Source organism: Scomber scombrus, chromosome 18 (genome assembly GCF_963691925.1).
Source record: "Scomber scombrus chromosome 18, fScoSco1.1, whole genome shotgun sequence".
Lineage (NCBI taxonomy): Eukaryota > Metazoa > Chordata > Actinopteri > Scombriformes > Scombridae > Scomber > Scomber scombrus.
This window is the reverse complement of record NC_084987.1, coordinates 5975760-5989097: the sequence shown is the minus strand read 5'-3', so window position 1 is coordinate 5989097 and position 13338 is coordinate 5975760. Positions and strand designations below refer to the sequence as shown.

Below are 13338 nucleotides of genomic sequence, written 5' to 3'. Positions count from 1 at the left end.
TTTAAAACAGGCTTGAAAAACGGTGTGTTTTTGCACTTTTATCTGTGTTTAAAACTAGAAAGTGAGGACACTGAGGATATGTGTGTTAATGTGGGTCCTTACAAGTTCACGTGTGTGTGTGTGTGTGTGTGTGTGTGTGTGTGTGTGTGCGTGTGTGTGTGTGTGTGTGATTACAGTGGAAATGTAAGAATATAAGAATATCAACTTTTTATCAAGCTTCTTTTGACTTGAAAATGATATTAAATGTAAGAGAGCTCCAGAAGTTAGTGTTTAAAACTAGAAAGTGAGGACACAAAGATGCAGACATTGCGCAACTTCAGCTTCTCAGTGTTAAAAACTCATGGCTCACATTTATCAACCTGATAAAATGAATGTTTTAGACAAATATGAAAGTAAAAACTCACAAATTTAAAAATATAAACTATTTATCAAGCTTCTGATGACTTAAAAATCCTCTTAAATGTAAGAGAGCTCCAGAAGTTGGTTAAAGGAAAGGTCACAAGGTCATTTTACATGAGACTTTATGCAATCTTATGTAATCCGTATGTTACCTGTTGTCCAAACACTCCAGGAGTAGAGAGTATCTTAAAGGATAGATTCACAGTTTCATGTCCAATAGCTGACCAATAGAAGCAAATGCACTTAAATGAAATTGATGCGGGACAAAACAGTCCTCTTGATGTGAAGCTTATATGAGGCTTCATCAGTCTGAGTTAATCATATTAAGTTTATATCTGACACATTTACAGTGTTTTTAGCATCAAATTCCCTCTTTGTGTTTCCCTGTTGAGCTGTGGTGGAAGTATAGTAACAAAAAGACTTTAACACTTAAAAAACGATATCTACTTGATTTGACTCATTTGGACGACTGAAGCTTCATATTAGCTTCAGATCAACTTTTAAACACTTTTTTGAACAGAAGGAAGACTGTGGGTTTTGGTTCCCATCACTTTCAGTGTAAGAGCATTATGAAAAGATCTTGACTGTTGTTTTAAAACAGGCTTGAAAACTGTGTGCTTTTGTACTTTTATCTGTGTTTAAAACTAGAAAGTGAGGACACTGAGGATATGTGTGTCCTTACAAGTTCACGTGTGTGTGTGTGTGTGTGTGTGTGTGTGTGTGTGTGTGTGTGTGTGTGTGTGTGTGTGTGTGTGTGTGTGTGTGTGCGTGTGTGTGCGTGTGTGTGTGTGTGATTACAGTGGAAATGTAAGAATATAAGAATATAAACGTTTTATCAAGCTTCTTTTGACTTGAAAATGATATTAAATGGAAGAGAGCTCCAGAAGTTAGTGTTTAAAACTAGAAAGTGAGGACACTAAGATGCAGACATTGCGCAACTTCAGCTTCTCAGTGTTAGAGCTTGATAAATATGTGTTAAAAACTCATGGCTCACATTTATCAACCTGATAAAAAGAATGTTTTAGACGAATATGAAAGTAGAAAACTCACAAATTTAAGAATATAAACTGTTTATTAAGCTTCTGATTACTTAAAAATCCTCTTAAATGTAAGAGAGCTCCAGAAGTTGGTTAAAGGAAATGTCACAAAGTCATTTTACATGAGACTTTATGCAATTTCATGTCATCTATCAACCGTTTTTCAAACACTCCAGGAGTAGAGAGTATCTTAAAGGACAGATTCACAGTTTTTAAGACCAATAGCTGACCAATAGAAGCAACACTCTGTTGGTGAAAGGGTTAATTACAGTGTGTTAACGTGGGAAGCATAGAGGTTCACATATGTGTGTGTGTGTAGATTGAAGCAGGAAGTCCTCACAGTGATGGAAAGATGCAGACATTGCTCAACTTCAGCTTCTCAGTGTTAGAGCTTGATAAATAAGTGTTAAAAACTCATGGCTCACATTTATTAACCTGATAAAATGAATGTTTTAGACAAATATGAAAGTAGAAACTCACACATTTAACAATATAAACTATTTATCAAGCTTCTGATTACTTAAAAATCCTCTTAAATGTAAGAGAGCTCCAGAAGTTGGTTAAAGGAAATGTCACAAAGTCATTTTACATGAGACTTTATGCAATTTCATGTCATCTATCAACCGTTTTCCAAACACTCCAGGAGTAGAGAGTATCTTAAAGGATAGATTCACAGTTTTTCAAGTCTAATAGCTGACCAATAGAAGCAACACTCTGTTGGTGAAAGGGTTAACTACAGTGTCTCAGGGTTAAAGCTTGTTATTGTGTGTAAAAACTCATGGCTCACATTTATCAAACTGCTAAAATGAATGTTTTGGACAAAGTATAGAGTATAAACTTTTTAAAATCAAGCTTCTTGTCTAAAAAAACTGTCATATTTAATCATATCTACTTGATTTGACTCATTTGGACGACTGAAGCTTCATATTAGCTTCAGATCAACTTTTAAACACTTTTTTGAACAGAAGGAGGACTGTGGGTTTTGGTTCCCATCACTTTCATTGTAAGAGCATTATGAAAAGATCTTGACTGTTGTTTTAAAACAGGCTTGAAAATTGTGTGCTTTTGTACTTTTATCTGTGTTTAAAACTAGAAAGTGAGGACACTGAGGATATGTGTGTTAATGTGGGTCCTTACAAGTTCACGTGTGTGTGTGTGTGTGTGTGTGTGTGTGTGTGTGTGTGTGTGTGTGTGTGTGTGTGTGTGTGTGTGTGTGTGTGTGTGTGTGTGTGATTACAGTGGAAATGTAAGAATATAAGAATATAAACTTTTTATCAAGCTTCTTTTGACTTGAAAATGATATTAAATGTAAGAGAGCTCCAGAAGTTAGTGTTTAAAACTAGAAAGTGAGGACACTAAGATGCAGACATTGCGCAACTTCAGCTTCTCAGTGTTAAAAACTCATGGCTCACATTTATCAACCTGATAAAATGAATGTTTTAGACGAATATGAAAGTAAATACTCACAAATTTAAAAATATAAACTATTTATCAAGCTTCTGATTACTTAAAAATCCTCTTAAATGTAAGAGAGCTCCAGAAGTTGGTTAAAGGAAATGTCACAAAGTCATTTTATATGAGAATTTATGCAATTTCATGTCATCTATCAACCGTTTTTCAAACACTCCAGCAGTAGAGAGTATCTTAAAGGATAGATTCACAGTTTTTCAAGTCTAATAGCTGACCAATAGAAGCAAACACACTGTTGGTGAAAGGGTTAATTACATTGTCTCAGGGTTAGAGCTTGTTATTGTGTGTAAAAACTCATGGCCCACATTTATCAAACTGCTAAAATTAATGTTTTGGACAAAGATTACAGTAGAAACTCACACATTTAAGAGTATAAACTCTTTTTTTTTAATCCAGCTTCTTGACTAAACAGACTGTAATATTTAATCATATCTACTTGATTTGACTCATTTGGACGGCTGAAACTTCATATTAGCTTCAGATCAACTTTTAAACACATTTTTAAACAGAAAGAAGACTGTGGATTTAGTCCCACATCACTTACAATGTAAATACAGTATGATTGAATCTTCTAATGGTCAGTAGGAACAGGATGGATGACTGTTCATTCATTAATTCATTCAATCAAACAGTCAGGAGGTTTGAGGATCTAAGAGAGATAGCAGGCACATACTGTCTGTCTTAACCACATCAGACTGATAAGAGCCAGTCAGTGATTTTAAAACAATAAAACAACAGACAGACGTGAAGATTTTCCTCTCAGATATCTACAACCTTCATCACAGTTATCACTTTGGTAGGAAACTTCTGTGTCCTTGTGATGCTTTCAAATCCTTTTTAACAAGCTCGATATTATTCATAAACTCAGTGAGTCTGAATATGAAGTTCCTTAGCTGATATGAAAGACCTCGAAAACTTGTGTCTTCCCCTTCGTGCTTGCCTTCAGCTCTAACATGTCAAAGGTTGACACCCACTTCCACCTTCATTTGAAAGTCTCACTTCCTCTATTTCAGTTTGTGATGTACTTTAACCTATCATCTCACTCTTAAGTCCTCATTCTGGGCGACTGGTCCACCGTTGAAACTCCTTCAGCCGAACCGACTCCGCACGACTCCCAGGTAGGCCTTAAACATCTGTCTGCAGTCTGTCATGCAGTTCACTGAACACATGAGGTTGTGTATTTTAAGTAAATTCAATATTTATGCCTCTTTTATGAGTCTGGGATTTGAAATGAGCATCATTGTTCCACATGGCCCGACTTTCTCCTGCTTCAAGTTAGTGAAATGTTTCCTACGTTGCAGCAGGGCGATGTTTTCCATCACAGCACAGAGGCAGAGGAGGAGGGAGATTATTGACATGCATTTAGCCTCTTGATAAAATTACGGCTCACTCTATAAAGGATTATTAAATTAAGTGCAGAGCAGCCGGAGAGATCTTGTGATGCACATGCAGCAAAACTGTTATACTCCTCTGAGTCTGAGCTCAAGGGCGGCTGCAGATTTCAGGAAGTAGAATCTACAAATGGAGGTAAAGCAAAACCATGTTCAGCTTGTTTTTTGGTTGTTTTTTTTAGCTCATTTTGCTGCAGCTATTGACTCAACTTTAAATGATTTCAAGGGAGGCTTTAACACAAATCTCATTACTCAGGTTTCTTTGCTGCGTTGGTAGAGGATGCATTCACTGTATATATGTCAACTTGCTAAAAATGTGTTTTTTAAAAAGTCTATATTGTCGTAACTGTGGGACAATCAATGTGACGATGACAAATTTGGCACGAGAGAAAGGTTTAGTGGTTTTTGTTGCTCACTGTGGAGGATGTGGTCTAACTGACGATTCTTGTACCTGTTTAAACACAAAGCATGTGCGGCTCAATTTTGTGCTTCGGCATTGATGATGAATAGTGTGTTTAGTGTCATCTTTACACTGTTGTTTTGAGCACACAGATAGTTAATAAACTTAAAAAGCAGGATATCAAATAAAAAAAAGAGAAGGTGGTGGTGGTGGGGGGGGAGTAAGAGGAGGAGTGCCAGCCACAGACAGAGGAAGCAGTTGTGAAAGCTTTTGCTTCCCTTTTTCCTCTTTGCGCTGTGTCGTCAGCTTTGTGTCTGAATGTCCACTTGAAAGCTAAAAGCACAAACATGAAGGGACAAAGGACAAACTTGCACTGGTTAATCTTAGTTTGAGCGTTAAGACGATGACATTTTGAGTGAAATAAACTTGCACAGAGTTGTAGATTTCTTTGTAACTCATTCAATCATTTCACAGCAGCCTGTTTGCAAACATAAAATCCTTCCTTTATTCCCCCCCCCCCCCCCCCTCCCAGTTCACCATGTCCAGGAAGGTTGTGAGGACCAGCAAGTTCCGTCACGTCTTTGGCCAGGCTCAGAAAGCTGACCAATGCTACGATGACATCCGAATCTCCCAGATGACATGGGACAGCAACTTCTGCACCGTAAACCCAAAGTTTGTGGGCATGATTGTGGACGCCAGTGGCGGAGGAGCCTTCATGGTGTTGCCCCTGAGCAAGGTGCGTGTGTACAAAGTCATACCAAAAAAAAAAAGCCACAACCGGGTTCGCCTGTGGCCCTTTTATCTCTCATACTACCATTTTTGGATGTGTTGATTGAACGTTTCAGATGCAAGAAGATGTGATACCTTTTTTTTTCTTCTTGTAAACACCACGCTCACACTGTCTAATTTGCATACTGTCACTCACACATTACACAGCTAGCTGAATACGGAAGTTTGGTGCCGACTTTGAGTCTTTCTATGCGTCACTTGCTCTGCTGAAGTTTTCACCTTATTAGGAGTTTGTTGTCAGCTCAACCGGGGCAGGATGTGGTCTCGGTTCAGTTACTCTGCTTATGGAGAACATTTAGGTTTAGGCTCACAGCTCCTTTAATGCATCTTATGTACTAAAAAAAAGTGGAAATTGCAAAACCATGTGGGCTCATCTGTATGTGAACTCAATAAAGATTAATTGCATCTTTTCTCAGGCTTGTGAATTTAATGTAAAGTATTAGTAGACTATAATTCTCAATGGATTAAAAAAATGGGTGTGAATCTTACTGCTGATACATGGATAGTACCTATAAACTGGTGCTTTAGCTTGTGTCACATTATTTTTAAGGATAAATAAATACTTGTGTTAATCAGCCAACTTCAGAAATCTCTGTAGAGCCACATGTGATTGAAACAGCAAGCTGGAAAAAATTTACAAAAGATTTTATTGAGATTTTTAATCAAATAGATGCAACCAAAAATTAATTGTCATTATGCCCGAGGTCAAGCATGGTGATTCCAGGGAGGGCCGTGCGAGCACCAGAGGAAACATGGGATTTCATCTTCCTGGCCCCGATCGTCTCTCTAACCCAGTTACAAGGCATTAGGAGTAATTGAAAGCATAGCTGTGGAATTTGTATCAGCTGACTATCAATTCCTCCCTCCCACCTACATTAGATTGTCATAGTTCTTCTGCTTCTATCACAGTGTGTATCCTATAGTTGCCATGTTTCTGTGTACTGTATGAATGAGTTTCGGAGAGCCGTCCTCACCATGCTCCCTGATGCTTCTCCCTCTGCAGACGGGACGTATCGACATGTCCTACCCGACTGTGTGCGGCCACACAGGACCGGTCCTGGACATTGAGTTTTGTCCTCACAATGACAACATCATTGCCAGCGGCTCTGAGGACTGCAGTGTCATGGTGAGTGATCTTTCAAGCGTTTCAGTTTCTGCTAAAGCATGACATGATTTTTTTGTTTTTGGTTTGCTGCCATTATGTGTGCACAGTCAGTGTCTTTAAGTGTCCTTTTTTGGTGAATAGATTTGGGAGATCCCCGACGCTGGGCTGACCACATCCCTCACAGAACCTGTTGTCAAGCTGGAGGGTCACTCCAAACGTGTCGGCATCCTGTGCTGGCACCCCACCGCCCACAATGTGCTGATGAGTGCAGGTACTACTCTTTTTTCAAGTCTGTCCTAAAACTATATTCAGATTCCCAAATGAACATTTAAATATGTTTTCCTTGCTGTAATCATTCCTCCTCTTCATACTGACCATTAGAAGATCCTTTTATAATGTACTTACAATGTAAGTGATGGAGGACAAACTTCCACAGTCCTCCTTTTGTGCAGAACTGTATTTAAAAGTTTATTTGAAGCTAATATGAAGCTTCAGCAGTCCAAATGAGTCAAATGAGTCAAATGAAGTAGATATGTTTCAATGTTACATTCTTTTTAGTGCCAAAGTCCCTCTTTTTGTTACTATACTTCCACTCAACAAAGGAAACACTGTCTGAGGAAATGTATTTAAAAGTTTAAAAAAAACCTTTAAACTCTGTGGATTTTGTCCTCCATCACTTACATTATAAGCGCATCTGGAGGAGATCTTCTAAAGCTAAATGATTACAGCAAAACAAAACCTGTTTCAGTGTCCACATGTTCACCTCACTTCTGTTTTAAAACAGACTCAGCTGTCATTGCAGCTGTGTTCACATGATTTGACAGACTGCTCCTCTGCAGAAATGTTTTCCGGGGTTTTAGAGGAACCACATCCAAGTGACTGTGACATGACACGTCAGTGTTGTGTTGAACAACACTAACACCTTCAGACGTTTGAACAGGAAGTTCTCACAGTCCCCACCCATTGTCTTCACTTTGAACACTGATCAGCGGTCTCATTGACAGTTTAGATCACAGGATTACCAGCATTACCATCCAGTCTGTCTCATGCACTAAATAATGTCACTACCAGAAAACAACTGCCCAGAAAATACAGTTGAATGTTGTAAATCTCCATAAGTAGTTTTTTATATGTGGAATTATTAATTTTAATAACAGAATTGTGTAATAAATAACAGATTATGTTCATATTATCATGATGCAATTCCACTGAAAGTCATTAGGCTTCTAATTGCTACTCTAATCTACAGTTAAAGCTGCAAATTATAATTATTTTCTCAATGAATCAATTGGAAAAAGGTCAAACATGTTGATCAGTGTTAGCAAAAGCCCAAGATGACGTCCTCAAATGTCTTCTTTTGTCCAGACCAACAGTCCACAACCCAAAGATATTCGGTTTACTGTCATATTCGGAACTATTCACATTAAATGACTGATATATGACCAAAATAGTTAGTGGTTTATTGAGTAATGGACTAATCTTTGCAGCGCTACAGTATAAACCTGTGATTTATGGATGTGATTTGTCAGCCTTAATATTTGGTGTGTCTGTCATTACTTTTTATTTTGGTTTGTTTGTTTGTGGGTAAAGTTCTCTGTGGTTATAAGAACTACCTCATCATTGCTCTTCTGTTTATTCTTAACAAAAACATGTCACTTCATGTTTCCTGAAGAAAAGAAACCCTGAAATGTGAAAGCTTTCATTCACAGTTCAGCTTCTCAGTTAGAAAACAAGGTTGAATTTCATTTTGACACTTGAAATACATTTGATTTTGACTTAAATTTGAGATGAAATGTTTTATTCTCTTTACCTGTCTTTGCATTTAAGATAAGATCAACTTTAATGTCCCGAGGGAAATATGTGTAATGGAAAAAGTGCTACACAGAGCTGCAGTCAAGCAATACATGACAATTTAAATTACATAGTCAAAATAACACACAACCTATGAGACAATGCACCAGTGCACTTCTGCGAAAAGTGATGCACGCAGCTGCAGGGGAAAATATAAAAAGTATAACACATGAACAACAAGACTATGCAGTGTTGCACAATGCAAGAAAAAAAGAAAGACAGTGAAATGACATCACTATTGTCTCTGTGCCCCTGCAGGCTGTGATAACGTGGTGATCCTGTGGAACGTGGCCCGTGGCGAGGCAGCAGTGAGGATCGACACCGTGCACACTGATGTCATCTACAGCGCCTGCTGGAACAGGGACGGCTCCCAGATTCTCACTGCCTGCAAGGACAAGACCATGCGGTTGCTGGACCCTCGCAAGGGCACTGTCATCGCTGTAGGTTTTCTTATTTCACCTCCCCCACCTTCTTTTTTTTCTTTCTCTCCTGTAATGCAGCACTGGCACCAATGTCACTGCAGCTGCACAAAAGTAATCATATTTCTCTGCAATAATCTGGAGTGCCATTTATCTCACAGGCCATAATTATGTCACAGTTGTTGGTTCTATAAGTGGATTTAATTTAAGTAAACAGACAAACAAGAAAATAAGAAGCACGTTGAGCGTATGATAATAAATCACAATGTTTGCTCTCAGTTTTTTTATCTTCTAACTTATTTGCCTTTCTGCTTCTGTATGCAGGAATTTGGTTTAATTTCAGTGCAAAACTAAGCACATTTAATAATAATAATAACAATAACTTCGATTTATATAGCGCCTTTCAAGGTACCCAAGGTCCCTTATTTAATAAATTTCTGAGCATGCATTTGTATAATTTTACACAACATTTTTAATTATAATAATAAGAAAAAGAAAAGAAAGAAGAACAAGAGGACAAACAACTTTTGATATTATCATAGTATGAAATAATTTGAATACTTAACATGTAAAATCCAATGATATTATGTTATTTTTCTATCGTAATGAGTGATGCTTGGCCCAGTTGTCAAAGCACAAGACTTCTTTTACAGTAACACAGTAAAATCATGTTTTAAGATGTTTTAAAACTACTCTATACTGAAATATTGAGTAAGCTGTTGTACTGACACAAATCATGCTCGTAGGCTTGTAGGAAACTTTAACCCTTCAGCAGATGAACATGAAAACAAACTTTGCACATATAACATCCTGCACAGTGAAGCTCAAACATCAAACTTAAGTAACATAATAAGCAAAACAAACTTTTGAGTTTAGGGGAATTTCTGATCTGTTCTTTAAGTTTTTTAACACCTCCATCTCCGCTCCTCCTGAACCTCTTACAGGAGAAGGAAAAGCCTCATGAGGGCTCCAGGCCTATCAGGGCGGTGTACGTGGCCGACGGGAAGATCCTGACTACCGGCTTCAGTCGCATGAGTGAGAGGCAGGTGGCGCTATGGGACCCGGTAAGTGTCAACAATCCCACATGTTCAAGTTTATCAGGAGTTTTGTCTTTTACAGTCACTCGTGTATTTTTTAAGATCCATGAGTCTCATTCTTCAATTTTGAGACAATAAGTACATTAAAGGACAAGTTCACAGTTTTTCAAATCTGTCTTAAAACAACACTCAGGAGCCCTAATTAACGTTAATATAGCTTTTTCTTGCTGTAATCATTCCTCCTGTTCATACAGACCATTAGAAGATCCCTTCATAATGCATTTACAATGTAAGTGATGTGCGGACAAAATCCACAGTCCTCCTCCTGTGCAAAAATGTAATTTAAAAGTTGATCTGAAGCTAATATGAAGCTTCAGATCCAAATGAGTCAAATCAAGTAGATATCTTTCAACGTTACAGTCTTTTTAGTGCCAAAGTCCCTCTTTTTGTTACTATACTTCCACCACAGCTCAACAGGGAAACACAAAGAGGAAATTTGATGCTAAAAAGACTGTAAATGTGACTTGATATGACAAACTCAGACTGCTGACACCTCATATAAGCTTCACATCAACTTTCAAAGGCATTTTTGGGCAACATTACTGTACACACTGTGGATTTTGTCCCCCATCACTTACACTGAAAGCACATTTGAAGGGGGAACAGGACATATGGACACCTGACTATTGTTTTAAGACTTAAAAAATTGTGAATCTGTTCTTTAAAGGTTTTTCGTGGTAGACTAGATCAAGTAACAATTAGAAGAAAGACATTTACAAGTAATAATATATACTTGACATCTTGGTCATTTGTTTCTCGGGAGTCATTTACTGTATTTACAACACTGCTGTTTCACAACTGCCAGCTTACAGCACTTAGGGCGGTGTATCCCACATGAAGCTCAGTTAAATACATCCATGGCTTATCAGCAGTCTGCTCCAGCAGCCTTTGAAAATGTATTATTATTTAGGCACTTTATACCTTTATTAGCTACAGATCGTGGAGAGATAGCACTAAAAGAGGAAGAGCTGTGGTTCATGTTTGACACCTCAGTCTTTAAACCACAGCATCTTTTTTTAATGCAGTATATTACATTAAATTTAGTGATATGTATTACTGAGTGTGTCTGAATCTCTTTTAACAGAAGAACTTCGGAGAGCCTCTGACTCTGCAGGAACTGGACACCAGCAGCGGCGTCCTTCTGCCATTTTATGACCCAGACACAGGTGTCGTCTTCCTCTGTGGCAAGGTTAGATTGAAGTGTTGAAACAAGTTTTTGTCTCACAAAGAAGAAAAACATTGCAGCTGCTGACTTATTTGTCACAATCTCGGTCACAGGGGGACAGCAGTATCCGTTACTTTGAGGTGACAGACGAAGCTCCGTATGTCCACTACCTGTCCATGTACAGCAGCAAGGAGAGCCAGAAGGGGATGGGTTACATGCCCAAGAGGGGCCTGGAGGTCAACAAATGTGAAATCGCCAGGTAGTGACATTCATACTGTTATGAAATGTAGCTGTTTTCTATTATAAGTATGTCTGTCATTTTGAATCCTTTAAAATAAACGTGTAAAATATTTCTACCTTCAGGTTCTACAAACTCCATGAGAGGAAATGTGAGCCCATAGCCATGACGGTGCCCCGCAAGGTAAGACTTAAAGGGTTCTTCAGTGTTAATTGAGGTTAAATTGTGCATTCCTGTCATCAGCTCACTCTTTCCTCCCTCTGCCTGTGCAGTCGGATCTGTTCCAGGAGGATCTGTACCCAGACACCGTCGGGCCCGAGCCTTCAGCCGAAGCTGATGACTGGTTCGATGGAAAAGAAGCCCCGCCGATCCTGATCTCTCTGAAGGAAGGCTTTGCAACAACCACCAAGACCAAGGAGTTCAAAGTTCACAAGACTCTCCTGAAGACCACAACTGCCTCTGTTGGGAGTCATCAGGACAGCAGCGGGGTGAGACGTCTAACGCTAAATATCCTGTTGCATTTATGGTTTAAACGTCTCATAAGTGTATCAGCTGCAGTTGAACATTTACTGAAGTACTGCAATTAAGCACAATGTTTAGGTGCTTCTGTGGTACTTTCTATTTTACTTCATTTAAAAAGGACATACTGCACACTATATTTATTTCACAGCATTAATTCGTAGTTAGTTTTTAATATTTGACATGCAAAGATCAACATAACATATGGGTTATTATAGATAAAAGCCTATAAAATAGTTAAAATCAGCTCCACATTGACCAACTGCAACAGTCAATTGCTACTTACACATTAAAGTGTCAGTAATACTGATTAAATAATAAAATATATAATAATGCAACACTCACAGGGGCATTTCAGTTCAGTCGGTTGCATTCTGCAAACTCACCACTAGATGTCACTAAATCTACAAGCTGGCCCTTTAACTACATTTTAATGATAATTCTTGTGTTACTTTTTCATTAAGTTGTATTCATAGTCATATTGTGCACCTATTTAACAATATATGCCAAAAAATCTATTTCTTTGTATTCTTTTATCAAGAATACATCATGATCTCTTCCTTTGAGGTGTGCTTACTTGAACTAACTAATTTCAACCAATAATATCATGACATCCCCACATCAATCAATCCTTCAACTTTTAGCGGCACAGAGCTGAAATTCATTACGACACTCCCACTTTTTAAACTTTCAAATCTAAATACTCCAAACGTTATGCCCCACCTTTCTGTCCTGTTTCACTCAGAAATACTCGATCTCGATAATTTTCTGCTTTACGTATAAAAATGTGATATCCTCCATCACACCATAACTCGTCTCTTTCTCTCCGTGTCTGTTTGTCTCTCAGGAGGTCCAGTCCTTGAAGAAGGAGGTGAAGGATCTCAAAGAAGCTATAGAGGAGCTGACCAAGCGTGTGAATGAGCTGGAGAGCAAGCATTAAACTACAGAAGTTTGACATTAAGAGCAGACGTCAAAAGAGAAACTGGGGAAAAAGCAAAGAGATGGTTTCATTGATTGTTGACGTTTTGGCATTATTATGGTGACTCATGCCGATGAAATTTAAATTTTAGAGGGAGAGGGCTGTGTGTTATAACTTCTCACTGTATATTGAGACAAAGGGAGAGATCAAGACAACTGGTGTTATTAAACTATACTTTATTTTAGCTTGAAGCTTGAATTTGTTTATTTGGTTTGTCTTGGTTTGATCAATTTTAAAAATTCCTATTTTAATATATGCTATAGTTTCAAATAAAGTCTTTTTCAGAATACATTTTTGGCTGTTTTATTTTATTTATTTTTTTTTTTTCTCATCACACACAAAAAATTACACAACACATATTTTGAATCACACCAAAATTTAATTGTATATACTCATCATCATACAAAAATGAGAGACAAAACAACATAAGCAACAACAAACGATATATAAAATGTTCTGAAATGTGACATGGACGTGTT

General features: G+C 37.9%; 1 protein-coding gene across 1 annotated transcript; it reads left to right on the top strand.

Moving 5' to 3' along the window:
• Positions 1-3930: 3930 nt before the first annotated feature.
• Positions 3931-13150, top strand: coro1a (coronin, actin binding protein, 1A). The gene is made up of 11 exons (XM_062438794.1): positions 3931-4024; positions 5230-5433; positions 6490-6612; positions 6733-6862; positions 8701-8882; positions 9806-9925; positions 11043-11147; positions 11237-11382; positions 11487-11544; positions 11634-11849; positions 12728-13150. The coding sequence occupies exons 2-11, from the start codon at positions 5236-5238 to the stop codon at positions 12818-12820; spliced, it is 1371 nt and encodes a 456-aa protein (XP_062294778.1). The 5' UTR covers positions 3931-4024; positions 5230-5235; the 3' UTR covers positions 12821-13150.
• Positions 13151-13338: the final 188 nt, after the last annotated feature.